General features: G+C 51.6%; 3 protein-coding genes across 3 annotated transcripts; 2 read left to right on the plus strand and 1 right to left on the minus strand.

The window, feature by feature from the left end:
- Positions 1–396: 396 nt before the first annotated feature.
- Positions 397–2,404, minus strand: BDW74DRAFT_187240 (uncharacterized protein; the record flags this gene model as incomplete). The annotated part of the gene is made up of 2 exons (XM_073731436.1): positions 397–507; positions 554–2,404. 2 exons carry the CDS (start codon positions 2,402–2,404, stop codon positions 397–399), a joined length of 1,962 nt encoding a protein of 653 aa, XP_073580340.1.
- A 4,302-nt stretch (positions 2,405–6,706) lies between these two features.
- BDW74DRAFT_181621 (uncharacterized protein) lies at positions 6,707–7,807 on the plus strand (the record flags this gene model as incomplete). Its single annotated transcript, XM_073730070.1, has 3 exons — positions 6,707–6,716; positions 6,885–6,979; positions 7,049–7,807. 3 exons carry the CDS (start codon positions 6,707–6,709, stop codon positions 7,805–7,807), a joined length of 864 nt encoding a protein of 287 aa, XP_073580341.1.
- A 1,633-nt stretch (positions 7,808–9,440) lies between these two features.
- On the plus strand, positions 9,441–15,240 carry BDW74DRAFT_181622 (uncharacterized protein; the record flags this gene model as incomplete). The annotated part of the gene is made up of 7 exons (XM_073730071.1): positions 9,441–9,532; positions 9,584–9,854; positions 9,918–9,996; positions 10,200–10,804; positions 12,762–13,375; positions 15,077–15,095; positions 15,166–15,240. 7 exons carry the CDS (start codon positions 9,441–9,443, stop codon positions 15,238–15,240), a joined length of 1,755 nt encoding a protein of 584 aa, XP_073580342.1.
- Between the last annotated feature and the right edge of the window lie 826 nt (positions 15,241–16,066).

Consider the following 16,066-nt stretch of genomic DNA (forward strand, 5'->3'; position numbering starts at 1 on the left):
CTCTCTGGGTGCTCTCTGGGTGCTCTCTGGGTGCTCTCTGGGTGTTCGGGATGGCAGGGATATGGTCAAGGAAGGAACAGCGGTGCTTGTTTTGATGAGCTGAGTTTGTTTTTTCTGTTTGCTTGGACATGAAGTTATGTACCTAAAGAATTGGATTCGATATATGATTTTGACAGCGGAACGGTGGGTGTAGTGACCATTGCGGATGTATGCTCATCGAGCATCATGAAGTAGATGCGCAAGTAAAAAGACTTTAAAAGATCATCCAGGAGCAAGATAGTAATCACAATACCGGGTTACTCCCAACGTTCAATAAACTCGACATTGTGAGGCAAGCGTTTGGGGCAATCATACACCGACGGCAATGCTGAATCCGAGCAAGATCAAGTATTTGTCCTAGATGTCGGTTGACTGCGGATCCATGCCCATAAACACCTTATATAGACGGCGACTTGCCGCGGGACCGATACGCGAATCTGTCAGGGCGCCGTTTTTGTTTGCTGATTTCTATAGATCGGGTCAGCAGGTGTAGACAAATCAAGGAAAAACATACCTTGACATCTTCCAACATCCCCGGTCCAGACCTGCGCATCCCCTTCACCAAGTCGAGAACGCTCGGATATTGATTGACAACGCCGTACGCCATCGACGCCGTCACCCGGCTGATCTCCTGCAGCATGCGAATATAGGCGTCGGATGCGTTTTCCCCCGGCTTGACCTGCCCGCTGTCCATGCAAAAGGCGGAGTCGTTGTCGTTCATGCGCTCGCGGCGGTACGGGACGGTCGAGACATGCTCGGTGAAGACCTTGATCCACTCGGCGGACTCCGGCGGTGCCGCGGTTTGGTGGATGAGGCAGTTGTGCGTGACTTGGAGGTTGAGGAGGGCGTCTTCGATGGTGTCGTCGTCGATGGGCGCGGTTTCGGGCTTGTTCGTTTTCTTGCGGCGGGATGTGGATGGTGCTGGCTGTGAGCCCTGGACTTCGTCAAGGTTGCGGCGGAATTCGGCTTGGTAGGCGCGGTTCCGCGAGTTGGCATTCTTGCGCATCCATGCGGTGAGGCCTTCAATCAGGTAGATGACTGTGCAGCAAGGATAGGCGCGTTTCAGGCGCAGGATGTGCAGTTCCAGCTCGCTTGGGGCGTCCGGGGTGTCTGAGTTTAGAGACGATGTGACCATGTCGACGAACTCCTGCGCCGTGACGAGGCAGAGGACGTGCTCTTCCTCGCGGATGTGTAGTTCGCACGGTTCCCAATACCCTAGGGACCGGTTATATGTAGCTCTCATCTTTCGCCGCCACTTGACGATGTTCGGGATCGAGCTGTCGAAGAAGGTATGTTCCACCCCTAGGATTCGCATGTATTCTATCGCCTGGTTGCCGACGCTGGTTTCTTTGAACGAGGACGCAAGATCGAGAATCATCTCGGGCGTAGAATCCTTCTTCTCAACCTTGAGCCTGTTGACCTGCGCGATGTCGGCTGCTAGCTGTTTGTCTTTCGCCTTTTCTTGCTTCTGCTTCTGCTTTCGTTCCTTCTCCAGTTGTTTCTCGCGGTCACGCTCCGCTTTGGCTGTCCCTCGTTCCTTCGCTTTCGCTTCCTTATCGGCACTGGTTCGCTTCGTTGAAGTCGCCTTCTTCGGTTTGCGGGCTGCACGGACCTCGGGGAGCTCATTGGGATCCTCATCGATATCTTCGATCCGGCTCGGTTTCTTTCTCCGCGAGGTTGTTGTAGGAATATCACTATTCGAACGGTTCAAACTTGCCAAAAGATGGGCCGTTCTGCCGGAGAACTCGGACCGCAGTGGGGGCGCATTGAATGGGGACTCCTGGAAATCAAAAAGGTCGCCCGGATCCGGCAGGGCAAAGGGGTCACTGAAGTCTTCTATGTTATCTCTCAAAGGTTTGCGCGCGTCTTTGTCGTTATTTCGAAAAGCACCGCCGCCGCTAAAATCATCGTCAATATCTGCCGTCGTGGCTCGCTGTTTGTTCTTCGGGGACGGACTTCGGCAACTCAGCTCGGGAGCGGACGACGTGAACACAATCGGATCGGAGTCAAGAACGAAGGCCGGCGTTTTCGATTGCGCGTTGAATGGTCCACCCGTGGGCTCGATCTCGTCGGAGAAGAGTAGAAGAGGGTCTCGGTTCCGTGAGGGCAGCGCATTTCCGCTATAACCGGGTTGGGTTGAGATTCTGTCAGTTTTCGGAGTCAGACGTCTCTTCTTGGCAGGTTTTTCAACGTCAAGGTCGTTGTCGTAGTTGAATTGCGCAAAGTCGATGTCGTCAGAGAATTGGAAGGATAGATCCGCGGGTGCGGGCGGACTGGAGTGGTATCTTCGGACAGAGGAGGGCTCGTGGCGGGCGGCTGGGGGTGGAGGGGTGGAAGTGAGGAGACTGATCACTTCCGGAGGCATATTGAGGGCGATTTTGAAGTGGATGGGAGCATGGCAACAGTGAGTTCGGAGTTGTGTTCGCAACCCCCCAATCGGGAAATTCACGTGGCGCGTCCCGCGTCATCGTCACGTAGTCACGTGAGCTGCTCGTGGGTTCCTCTTTCCAGACTCAACGGTTGTTAACAAGGATAACGGTGGCCTTAAACAAGCGAGAACAATGACCCAGATGATACTGAGGATCTCCCCCACTAAACTGTGATGGGGTTGTGGTAATGACTGTTTTAAGAATTCGCCTGGACCCTTTAGGGTGCCGTACCCCGGGCGCTACATCTAAAGCTCAAGCACAGTGAGTGTTGAACTTCCTGTTTACTTCATTTTCCAGGCTGACCAGGTTTCAGACACAGAGAAGTCAACAACCTACTCAGCTGGCAAAGGAGATACCATCTGCAATCATTACTCTATTGGTCGGTTACGGGATGGCTTTCCAGTGACTCGCGTCGTTATAACGATGCCTGAATTCGGGGCTGGCCTTGTCAGACTGAAAGCCGTCTAGATCCTTTGTTATAGGAAGTTTCTACGCCGAAGCCCATGGTTGCTTTACGAGAAAAACCGGCTCCGGGATAGGACCAAAGCACGACCCTCCTATGGAGAGAGTAAAGAATGGTAGATATGGATAAGCTCCATAGTGAGCGGCAGTTCATCTATTCCGCGTCAGTGTATATAACATGCTGCGCACGATCGCTAACCAAGGTTCTACCGATCCGTATCATGATGATCTATACACTGACATTTCCCCTCAGGTACGATGGCTATTGATCAGCCAGGATATGCCTCCCCGAAGGACACGATTCTCATCGGCCAGAGGCCTGAGCGAATCCAAAAACACCATAATTGTCACAAAAAGTGCTGCTGAACACCACCAAATAGTGTTGCTGAGTTCTATTCTCAGCTCGAAAAGCCGGGAAGACATTGATGCTCAAAACAAACATCCTCAATTACAACTCCTAATGAAATCTGCTCACCTAGAGAACCGACTCCACGGCCATTCCACCATGAACCATCAGGGAGACATTCTACGATCTGCCGTACATCCAGCATCGTAACTGTCTTCTGCGCCGGAATCCAGTATGCTTCCGCGCGCCCAATCAACATCACCACTTAATGATACGCGATCATCTGTCGACGAGACTTTGGTGGCGCGTACCCTGAGCAGATGCTTCTAGCAGATACGTGCAATCGATCGTTCGGATTCGTCAGGATTACCTGCCATTCGACGCCACTGTGCGCTCCGCTATTGGGGCGGAACATAAACCAGGGACATTTCCCTTGGCCGATACAAGAGGCGTATAGTTTCTATCAAGCTTGAAATCGTTTCATAGTTCAGCAAAAGTACGATCAATTCTGGAACAGATTTACTTCGCCCGCAGAGGCTAGAGCAGTCCAGATTGCAAGATGTCTGGTCATTGACCCCTGGAAGCGCTTGCAGCGGAGGGATCAGAGGTTCTTTACGGAGGACTCTTCAGGATTAAAATGTATCGTGTAGCGATCGATCTGTTATCAGGCGATATAGGGGCAACTACGCTGAATGGAGACAGTTTCGGCTCTAGGCACATGCCCTCTGTCAAATGCATTGACGGTCAAGTACAAATGAATGATTATGTAAGACTCTATAGTCCCAGGCCAGTTTTCCATCACAAGAACCGGGTATGACATCCTTCATTTTCATTTGAGGAAGAGTGTATCACTCCAAGGTTCGCGATGTTTTGCGATCATCGCATCGGTCCCGGCGCATCAGGACGCGTTCCGGATGCCTTGGGCAAGGATTACCCACGGCGAAACTCTGATAAATCTAGGTGTCAGAGGATCCATTTTCCCAATTGCGATGCGTTGCTGTAGGCAGTTCTTGGCGCTCGTATGGTTGTCATGGTGTTGGTGTCGCGGCTTCAAACGGAACATCATTTCCTTCACTTGTCCAATGTTTTGATACTGGTTTGTTACCCGAGATAAATGAGTCAATACTTGTTGCCGGTAGTTCTGTCAAGATATTTTTCAGTATCAGCAATCGAGAGTTTGGATTGGATACAGCTTGTCCGGCCTAGACAGCCTGAAGAGCCGTCCTGTGGAGGAAGAGTCATGCTGAAAAGGCACGCAAGAACACCCCTGATCCCTGACCCTCGCGCCTGCACTGACAGGTTCTGGCCACATCGCTCATCGCGGAAAAGCTAACTTCCTCGTCATATCGCAGACATCCATCAGCAACACCAACCGAGCCTCTCCCACCGTCCTGCGGCTCCTGCGGCTCGAGCCATCCTCATGCCTGATTCCAACTCGCCGCCAACGCTTGCATCATCATTCCAACGTCCCCCTAAACCAGATTAGCTGTCGAGGTGACAGTAATTCCCACGTTTGGGCAGCCTGCAGCTACCCTCTCCAGAATCAGGGACGCGCTCCATATTCGCCTCCGCGGACGAACCTCTTGCAGCGTGCGCTGACTCCAGTCTCCTCCAGTCCCCGTCCTTCTCCTACCTTAACCGACTCGATATGTCTCGTCATCTCGCCTTTCGCTTCGGTCCGCTACCTCGTCTCCATCCCCCATCAGTCGACTGGGATCCCGTGAACAAGTCTCTCCTGGTCGATGGTTCTCATGACAAGCGAACGTCAGAGCTGGGGAAATATGGACATTAGTGGACGTACAGCCGAACTGGTTGCTTGTTTCCCTGGCTGCGCAAACATATTGGAGTCCTCTCAAGATTACGGACTCGTCTTGGGAGTCGGATATACTTCGCTCTGGCGCTAGTGCGGTACAGGCTTGCAGGTTGCTCCTGTACCTGAACTCTCTCCAATATCTTCTTCTATCTACTTGTCTTTATTGTCCGTCTTCTTACCGGCGGAAGTTCGCAAGTGTTACTTCGCGGACTGGTGCAGCTGCTTACTGTGGAGATAGATAAATGTCGCCGGAAGCACCCGCAATTGCGTAGCTGCGGCGAGACAAAAGATTCTATCTACAGCCCGCTCGATCACGTCCCCTATTCTTCATGAATGTCGAAAATACCCTCAACTCCCTCAATTCATTCCGAACTAGAAATGTCCTTCGTTATCAAATATAGCATCTGACATCCCCAATTCGCTGAACGTAAGGCTCGTTCTATAGCAGCACATCTTCTTCCAGCGAAGCACGATGACATCGACTCTCGCTCGCAAACTTGACGTCGAGCTGCCCAGAGCGGCCTTCGCAACGCCTCGCATCAACTTCGATTTGCCAAATCGTCCTGTCGCAGACCTGCTTGGCTGTTTTTAGTTCTACGCTTAGACTTGCGCCGCCGAACCTTCGAACCTTCGAGACTCATCAAAAAAAAAAAAAAAAAAAAAAAAAAAAAAAAAGCGAGAGGGCAAATTTCTCGCACTGACGCTCACCCTGCTCCTTTGCTTAGTGTGATCCCTGCCTTGTGTTTCAAAGAATACAAAGATACAAAGATGATCTCTTTTTGGAGATCATGGTTGCGACGCCTCATGGCGCGATTGCCGTCAGAACTGTAACGTTTACACAATAGAGAAGTACATCGTACACATGAAAACGGATAAAGGCCGACAGTGGGGTACATCTAGACCTTTGGTATTATGGTATGATGATAACCAGAGAAGGAGGGATGGACTAGACACAGTTGGCGATCGACAAAGACATGCGGAAGGCTGGCTCGCAGCCACGGGGTCGACGGCTCTTCTTGAGATCAGAGGTTGAAGTCCAGTTGCAATGAGGAGAAACTGCCGCAGACAGTGATGATTTATCGACTGGCTCATCGTGTCTCTAGAGCTCGGCCTGCGCACTCGGAGTCGGATATCGCCATCGCCTTGGTTGGTTCGAGGCGGCCAGACCATAGTTTATACTCTCTTCTCGACCCATGTCAACAACCCGATTTCCGACATCCTGATCCAGGGCCTACGCAGATCTGGACACTCTCAGTCCGGTCGGAGCCATAAGCGTCAATGGCTTTGTGTGAGATTTCTCAGGTATCAAATGACTGAGGGTTCCAACGATTGCCGAGCAGGTAGAGAAAAGGCATATAAGGTGTCAAAGTTCCGTCCCTTCGAGCCTGAAACCAGACAATTGTTCGCTGCTGACTCCTGAGATCATTTTCTCTTTCGATAGGTACGACCCCGGATTTCTGATACTATTCGCTCCCTCGATACCAGTCCTTCTGTTGTCATTATTTCCCAACCCAACATCAAGTCAAGATGCCTACCCTTCGGAATGGTGCTGTCCCAGCTGGCAAGTTCCTCCCTGTTACTAGAGACTCTATCTGAGTGACTAGTATGACGTGCATCATGAGTTTTGGTATGAGGCTGTTCAGAGTCACATGGACTACGGCCGATGACAGCCAGCTTCACGTCACGGAGTGATTTGATTTGGCACAAGTCCACGTGCTTTCGTTCCAAACTCGCGCCACAAGTTCTGGTGCACTTCTTCTCCCTCCTATTTATGTGTGGCTAACCTCTTTTATAGTTGATGTCGCTCGAATCCTCGACACCGCGCGTATTCCCAATCTCCTTTTCGGATGGTGGGCCGTTGGCTGTCATGGCATCGATCTTTCATTTCCAGTAAGTGGTACCCGAGCCCCGCCATCACAATTGCTATGCAGATACAGATAAAACCTAATAAGATCCTAGGAAGTCGACTTTGTCATCCCCAACAATGATATAGAGGCTGCCGCGAGTGCACTTGCCGCCACCGGGCATTTCCACCGCTGCACAAACCCCAACTGTGTTGAATGGACAGCCGATCGGCGGCCCCGTGATTACTTCCAAGCGCCTCTTCACCAGCCATTGCCTTTGTCCATGATAGCAGCACAGGCGAAATTCAACAACTATCATGCAATTGCTCAGGATCACCTTCATACTGGACGCGACTACACCTACTTTACAGTTATCTCACTGTATGCCCAGTCTCGCTTGCTGTGGTCATTTCCAAAGATAACACTAGATCCTATTACAAGCGATGACCGCACTTTCATGTTCACAAACGATGTGCGACTTCCGCCTCGAACAGAAGGCGGAAGCACTGGCCCTTGGAACAGTCTTTATCCAGTCAAAATCCTAACACACGCTGCTCTTGTTGAGGCATTACTCCTACTATTTTGTCGCGATCTCGGCCACCTCGAGCACACTGACGTGGCGTGGTTAGACATGCTTAACAAAGTGATAGGCCGTACTTTTATTCCTGGTACTGTGACCTTGAATGAGCAGATGCTGGCGCTTAGAAGGAATATCAATCCTCGTTGGGTGCCCGTCCTGGATAGCTCTTTTTTCGATCCTAGGCCCATCGGGAGCTACACCAACAGTATCAAACGCTACCGAGCGGATCTGCTGGCGAACAATGAACTTCCGGGTATTCCGCCTCATAGATCCGATTACAGTCACCTTGATTAAGATGTGTCGTTTGCGACATCTCGTTGCTCCCGAACGACTGTCGTAAAAAGCGGCTTATAGGCCGGCGAGGGTCGCCATTTCTTGTTACCGTTTCGGGTCCAGCATGCGTTATTCCTTTGCAGGTTTGTCGGCAATCTTCTCTTATCTGTTTTTCTCATATGTTCGACTTTCACATCCCGGGTTCCAGCCAGCAGTCACATCATTATCGTTCATTTCGCTGCTAATGGCCACCTGTCTGCATTCTTTTATTTCAGCCTCTTAGTTTGGCCTGGATTTTCGTCTTCCGGCAAGCTACCACCGCCGTTTGTTTCTCTACTGCGTGGTCTTTGCCTGCGCTCTTCCGTTCTCTCGTTTGACCTATCGTCCAGCTGGCAGCTGCACCTTCATCCTTTGATTTCTGCTTGCCCCGCCCCCCCTAATCACACCAAAATTACCCAAGCAAAACAAATATAGCATTTAGGAGTAATAGACATAGGGGACTGTTTAACCTGTACGTGATGTGTTTTTATGTGTCTGTTGTAAGTAGTTTGCTTGATTTGTTGTTTAGCCTCACCAATTGTTTTCTTCCGCTTTGCTGACACATGCCATGGAACAAATCCTGACCTTCAGGACGATGAAAGAGACCATGGAAAGAGGATCCTTTATGGCTCTTGCACGAAAGCTTAACAGCAGCCATGCCATACAGGCAATTGCAGGATGCTAGGGTTAAATATTGCCCATTGCCCATTTATTGTTCTTGTCGTTTCTTCGCTGGGCCGTCTTCCCATCTTTTCAACTTCCCCCCCCTTTTCCGGCTTTCATATTTATACTGCTCCGTTGAAATGGCTTCGATAACCTCTGCAACAACCTCGTCTAGCACCGGTCTTGATCGGAGGTGGAAGAAGATGGAAAAGACAGCGACAAACCTTGTGCGAGCCATCCGAAAGTACCACCCTGGCGATAACCCAGTAGTCTCCATCACTGGAGAATTTGCTGTCTATAAATATACTGCAACGGGGCCGTATCCGGAAGTTCGTGGCCCATTCACTTCTTGGTTTAGGTATGCTGGCTCGACTAACGGTTGGATCACATAGACACTCGAAGTTCTCATCCAAGACAATCATACGGCGGCGGAAAATCGCTTGGATAAATGCCTGAAGAACCTACGAGCCAACCACCCTCTAGAGAGGGGGGGTCAGAGGAGAACCAATTGGTACTGCCCTCGACTAGGATATCAAAGCTGCACAGTAAAGCTTGTGCTGCGCGGTTCGGTTGCTGTAAGTAGCAATCCGGTCCTCGCACACGTGTGCACCGTCATTGATGAGCCATCCAGCTTCCCTTGTCCCCCGGCATACGGATTTCGGCACGTTTTCCCAACGGAGCAGATTTGCCCTACGTTACCGAACCGGATCTGATACTTGACATGATGGAGAGAGTGGCTGCGCGGCCGACGGACGAAGCCGAACTTTGCAGAAGCGAAGCCTCGCAAGCTTACCACATCTTGGAGGTCTACAAGGCAAAATATCGTCGCGACTCCAACCCCGACGTGGTGGCCCCTATATACCTCGATGAACAACAGTATCGGGCCTTTGATTCCTCAGTAGCGATCTTCAGCTGTCATAGCGAAAAATTTGAAGATTAGTGGCGCAAGAAAATGGCCAGGAATGTTGCTCTCATCGCCGGCGCAGACGGCGTAGCAGGGCATGCAACCGTCGAAAGACTCTTTCGCGCGCCGGAGACGGACTGGTTAGTTTACAGCCTCCCTACACCTAGCTGGGCTCTTCTGACTTCATATAGGGTGCGAATCATCGTGACTGCTCCGCGGCTTCAGTCAACTTACTGGTCTGATCCAAGGGTCGAGTTTGTCGCTCTAGACTTTATGCAGCGAGCCATCTCGCCCGTCAAAACCTTGCCGGCCACGTTTGACCATATAACACACGTTTTCCTTGCGTCTTGCGAGCATGCCGACCAGGAGGAGGCCGATGCCATGTTTGCCTTCCTGATGAAGGCCGCTAGCGAAAAGGCGAAGGGCACCTTGCAGAGAGTGACCCTGCAAGTGCGAGGCAAGGTTAGTTTTACCCTTTGTATATTACGTTGCTCCAAGGAAAGCCCGCATCTAACTTGCAAATAGCCGATGCTTGGCCCGTGGAGTCCTGGAATGGCTAAGCCACAACAAACAGAAGCCGAACGACGACTCATTGCGGCCCAGAGTTGCCAGCAGTGGACTTATACCATAATCCGCCCTAGTTGTGTCGTGGGCTTCTGCCCAGAAGGAGAGACACTCTCTTCTCCTCCCCCTCCTCTTCCATTGTCAAGCATCTTTCACCAAAAGCTCCCCTTCGTCTTCGTCTCCCACCCAGCCCGAACCCAAAGAGAGCACGGACAGCCAGCTGACAAAGACTCCCTAAAAAAGTCGCCATTGGCTCGCCTATTCTGACGTTGTCCTTGTATATGATAATCTATAAGCATCTCGGGGAAGTCCCGCATCTGCCCGACAGCCGGTACGTTTATTACACCTTCCAAGAGAACTCCGATGCCGGCAATCTTGCCAACATGACTGTTTGGGCTAGTACCGCCCCCGGCGCCAAAAACCACACACTCACGCACTCCAACGGAGATCTGTTTTACTGGAGGTATCTGCTAGCACGAGTTGGCAAGCACTATGGCTTGCATGTGCCAGAAACCTGGGCGTCTGCCGCAACGGAGAGCATCGTTGCCCGTCCCTACAATCAATTCCAGATGTCCAAGTGGGCCGCTGACAAGCAATCCGCATGGGAGGAGATCTGTAAAGAACGCGGAGGATTGCCTGCGGCGTTCACCAACGTCGACTGGACGTTTTTTGACTGGGGGGAGGCAGTGAATGCCGAAGCGGAGAAGATCCAGGTGATGGAGGAGCAGGCGTACGAGCGACGCAAGACGAACCCCGGAGAGGAGATGCCCCGCTGCTGGAACTTGCCGGTTGCCGCCAACCGGTTGGGATGGAACCACCGCGGAGGTGTGGGTCGAGACGATAATGTTGTACGAAGACGCCCAAATCATCCCTCGCGCCAGTTGCTGGCTCTGAGAAGAGGATGCGGACGCGGACGAGGGCGATGCGTCGCGACGCGACAAAGAAGGTGGATGTGTGGGCCTTTTCTTGTTTTGCTGTTTTTGTTGGATTTACAGTATGGTCGACCGGCATTTGGGTATGGAAAACTGAGAGAAGCGGCGGCTTCGATGAGGAGGGGCCGCTGGAGGGGGGGGGGGAATTTGGCTACTACCAGTGTTTCCTTATGATTCACGATTTTACGAATTGATTATTTTCTTCTTGGGGGGTTCAACCCCGTCGTCTGGATCAACTCCACCCAAGTGCTTCACATAGAGCCCATAACCTCTCCTGCTTTTGTACAAGCGCATTAACTATCCGATCCTACTCAATCTTTTCCCCTTCGACCCTAACACGTATACGACTAAGCACCCAAGTTTGTGTGTTCTGAGAGAGTCTGGAGCCGATGATTGTGGCGATAGCGGACCTGACGAAGTTCGCGGATGGTTCAGGCTCGGCATTTGTTGTGCGAATCGAGGTGGATGAGGCTCAGGGTTTGTGTAAATTTGTTGTACGGTGCGAGTGTGAGGAGGCAGGCGTTGTTTCGCTCCGGATGATGCCAGTGTAGTGAGGGCTGTAAATGAAGAAGAAAATTGAGAGACAGACGACGATGGAAAACTGCGTCCAGCTCCGCAGAATGTGGGCAGAGATATACGCGTTGTTCACGGGCATGGTGATGTCTGAAGCCCAGTCGAGGAGAGGCAATATAATCCGACTCTTGTCTGTCGGGATGATGGCATATGGACACTCGCGTAGTTTGTGGAGATGCAGACGTTGCCTGATGGATCTCAGGAACTACCTATCTAGAAGATCGAGATCCCGCCGGTATATAGCTGCGTAGTGTGCACTTGGTGAGCGAGCGAAGGAGATTGGACAATTCAACCTCTATCGTGGGAAGGGATGAGTACGTGACTTGCACATTCTTGTTGAGTGAGAGCGTGGATGTGTTCCGGTATGCTTTGGCAATATATTTCGGCGTGGTGTTGATTGTGAGTGAATGAGTGAATGTGGAGGCGTAGAAAGCTCGGGTATTGAGAGGTTTTCTGCATTTGGTATGTAGAGAGGATACCCCTGGTAACGGTGCGTGGATAGGGGGTATGTCGCTCGTGAGAGGAGGGCGTTGGAAGTTGCCGAAGAACGAAATTCCGTGGCCTGGGTGTTTGGTAATAGTGGCAAGGACTGAACAAGACGTTGGCATCAAGCAGGATTTGTCTTCGACGATAAGTAACCGGCAAAGCCAGCAAGTCCTATGAGAGCTGTCCCCAAGCATCCACAGCTGAGCCAACACCTGGGGAGAGAGACACCGATCCTGACAACTCGACTGAGAATAATCGTCAAAAGCAACACCGTAATCATCGTCAGCTCAATCCTCACGGTCTTTAAGTTCGTGAGGAGGAACGTTTCCGTTTGTCAAGAGTCTGAACTCGAATATCAACTCCAGCAGTGGAAGGTCCCCGTCCGAAGCATTCTTCGTTTGGAACGTGCGGAAGAGAAAAGCTACCGAGAAGCATGTGTGAACATGCTCGAGGAGACAGAGGGCGAGTCTGTTGGGCTCCAGAGGGAGTAGGAGGGCCAAAGAAAGCACAATGGTAGGACCAGTAGTTCGGCGGAGAGGGCGAGGAGTTGAAATTGGATTGTGCCACTCGGAAGAGCTTCACGGCAGATCTATATGACACATTCTGTAGGGATAAAACGACATTGGAATCATCTTGACGGATGGGAAGTTGGAAGGTGTGACAAGTTGTGTTTGTGTGGCCTGGTCGGACTGACGAAAACCGCCTTGGGAACAGAGACCGAGCCGTTCAACTCTCCTCCATCCACCAAGACCAGCGAACTGCTTCCCCTTTCTTTTCAGCCTCAGCCAAGTCATCAAAACCGTTGGTCCCCAAGCTCCAACTCTATAACCCGGCAACGTGTAACCTGGAGGTTGCCAGCTCCTTCTACCGACCTTTTCCTCCTCCCACCAACACCACGCGACGCCTACGATCAAACACCCCATCAACCAAAGATTTCACGATAAACCCCTCCACCTCCAGCTCGAAAACAATCTCCATCACCGGCTGCTCGACCGACAGCATCGGCTGCGCTCTCGCTCACACCCTCGCAACCCACCCAAACAATCACCACATTTTCGCAACCGCGCGGTCTTCCTCCAAGATCCTCGAGACCCTTTCGTCCCTCCCCAACGTCACAACTCTATCGCCTGACGTGACATCCGTTGAGTTGGTTACTGGAGCTGTCAGAACTGTAAGGGCGCACACAAGCGGGGGTGTCGACGCCGCTGACGGCGTCAATGCTGGCTCTGGCCCAGGCCCCGGTCCAGGCTTGGACATCCGTGTGAACAACGCGGATATCGGGTACACGACGCCCCTGCTAGACGCGTCGATCAACAGGACAAAAGGCGTCTACGAGACAAATGCTTGGGGCGTGCTGAGGATGGTGCAGGGTTTTGCGGGTCAACTTGTTGCCCGCAAGGGGAGGGTGGTTAATACGCCCGTGAATAGGTACGTTGGTTTTTCTCCATACTACTTTCTTTGCTTTTTGTGGGGTTAGGCACATCACTCGCCGCATCTGCTCGTTGGTGTCTTTGCTTTTTCGTCTAGGCTGCTTGTTTTTGATTTGCTTGTCCCCTCCCGCCCTCCGGGCTGCTGTTTCGTTCTTCATCTAAACTGCCCATCACCAATTTATCTTTATCATTATCAAGGCCGAGCCCGTGGATACTGGAACGGACTGGACCGGAAACCGCACCCGCCCGCTAACATTTAACCACCCCCTCAAAACAGGCATTTATAGCTCCTCCAAATCCGCCCTAACCCTCCTCTCCGAGACACTCCATCTCAAACTCGCCCCCTCAACGTCTCCGTGCTCTCGCTCATGCTCGGCACCATCGAGACTCCCTTTTACATCAACGAGGTGGTCATCGCACTCCCCCAACCTCGCGATACTCCGTTATCCGCGACACGATTACGCGGTGGGTGAGTTGAGAGGCGGGTCCGAGGCCTGGGAGTGTCTATGAGGCGGCGAGATTGCTTGTTGCTGATGTTCTGGGCAATCACACGGGGTTGTTGTGGAGGGGGCCGAATGCTGGAATTGTGTGGTTTTTTTTGTCGTTGGTGCCCAACGTTGGTGGTGAAATTTTCCTTGTTTTCCTGGGTGGATTGAACCTTAGGTGAGGCGAGGGTTTGACGCTGATGCTGATATTTCTGGGTATAGGATAAAATGCTGAGTATGGGGCAGGGCCTGGAGGAGCTGGAGAGGGGTAAGAAGTTGGCGTAGACGATTGAGCATATTAGCGAGTTATGGAGTGTTGCGGTCTTGCAGGATGTTGTCGTATCTACAGCTACAGCTACATTTCCTACTAATGCGCCTGATGTCAGTATAAAATCTACATCTGCACCTTTAGACCTTTACCCCAACCCAACGAATCGATTCCAACACTCCAGTCAACCCCGCCCTATTATCCCCCGTCGATCAACGTTCGCAATGAAGACCCTACCCAACCATATCCACCAAGCTTAGCAGCAAAGTAGACGGCTCCAGCTACTTCGCCCCCGGGCCGGTTTCGCCTTTGACAACAACCTCTCATACCAAGTCGCCCTTGCTAACGTCACAATCGTCTGCAACAAACACTACCCACCACAATTTGTGGCTAACGCCAAGGGGCTCGGGTGACCATTGGCCAGATACCCTGGGCATAGCGCATTGAACTTCTGCGTCTTCAGAACCACTCCCACTGGGCCAGATTTAGATGGACAAGATCAACTCTACCACCTACTCAACACATCAGAAACACAATTGACGGTCGCCCATGACTTCGCGATAGACCCCGACTACAGCGTCAGGGCGGACCTCGTGCTCTGCTTTGCGTTTCCGGGGGTAGCTGGGCCTCGCTTTATGGGTCGGCGGGCGTATACTGCGTCGGCAGTAGGATCGGCATCCGGTGATACTTGTGGTTAGGGCTTCACTGGATGGCGACGTGGAGTGTGGATTATACGGCAATTTTGAGACCTAGGAACCCCTTGGTTTAAGGCAGACAGCTAGCCACCGTCTTTCGGGTAGTTTTTTTCTGAACTTTCTAATCTAGTTGTCCGTTGAAGGCACGGTATAGCATAGTCGTGATTTTCACCGGGATTACCGGACTATTATGATGGCAGACGGGTAGGGTTCACTGTAGCATTTGAGTATTCGCTCACGATGCTCCACAGGTTCTTCGATGTGCAGAAGGTCAGCGCTGCTTCATTCAATTACGTTGGGGGATCAATATGGTCTCTCGGCTTGGCTTCGGTCATTGTAGGAAGTAGTCCAGAGCGCCCAGCGCGGCGGCAACGTCCTAAACATCGACGACGTTCCGGTCATATTTCGATTTTAATCATTTGTCGGCGTCGTTCATCTCTTCAACTGATGACGCGGTCGGCAGCATTGAGGCTGAGGGACTCGCAAATGATATTGTCAACGCTGTGATGGTTGACGGGGTGTATAACGAGTATGTAGATAATGACCATCCGGGGCACAGGCAGGATCCAATTGCCTGTTCGGGAAGGGGGAAGTGGGCACTCATCCGAGTTACTGCGGAGAAGTATGGCCCTGATTGTGTGTTTAGATCTTTTGTTAGGGGATTGAAGGGGTGATTTTTGTGTAATTCCGAGAGGTGATAGATATATATCGCGGGGACTGGGGTTTACAGTCGCAGATGCCGTTGAATATATATCCGTCCGTCGTGCCATGGGGAAAGTGAAGCGTGGAGGTAAATCCTACAAGGTTGTCATTGCGACTATTTTGGCAATATCAAAAGGCTTTCTTCATGCCTTCTCTCGGATTTTGATTGACAGTATGCCGTCTGTGGTCTAGTAAGTCGTATTTTCATGAAGCGTACCTAGACCAGTCGACCCAAAATTTGAATAGAACCTAGTTTGAGGTTGGCTACAGCGTTCAGATAGCCATTGTCAGCTGTTGCGCTGCATGACTACATGACTCGGTCCGTAACTTTGTTAGCAATGCCCATCCTGTACATCAGTGGAGGAATGGTGAAAGGGCGAACTACAAGCTGATCCATGTCCGTCACGAGTCACGACACCGATGCACCAGCTGGTTCAGCTCTTGAAAAGATGAAGCCCGTTAATCGTCCTCATCAGGAGTCGGCATTTATTACGTTTGGGCATTCTTGTCGTGACTCGCGCGGCTGAGGGTAAACTGGT

This window comes from Aspergillus multicolor (assembly GCF_047715735.1).
Source record: "Aspergillus multicolor strain CBS 133.54 unplaced genomic scaffold BDW74scaffold_29, whole genome shotgun sequence".
Taxonomy (NCBI): Eukaryota; Fungi; Ascomycota; class Eurotiomycetes; order Eurotiales; family Aspergillaceae; genus Aspergillus; species Aspergillus multicolor.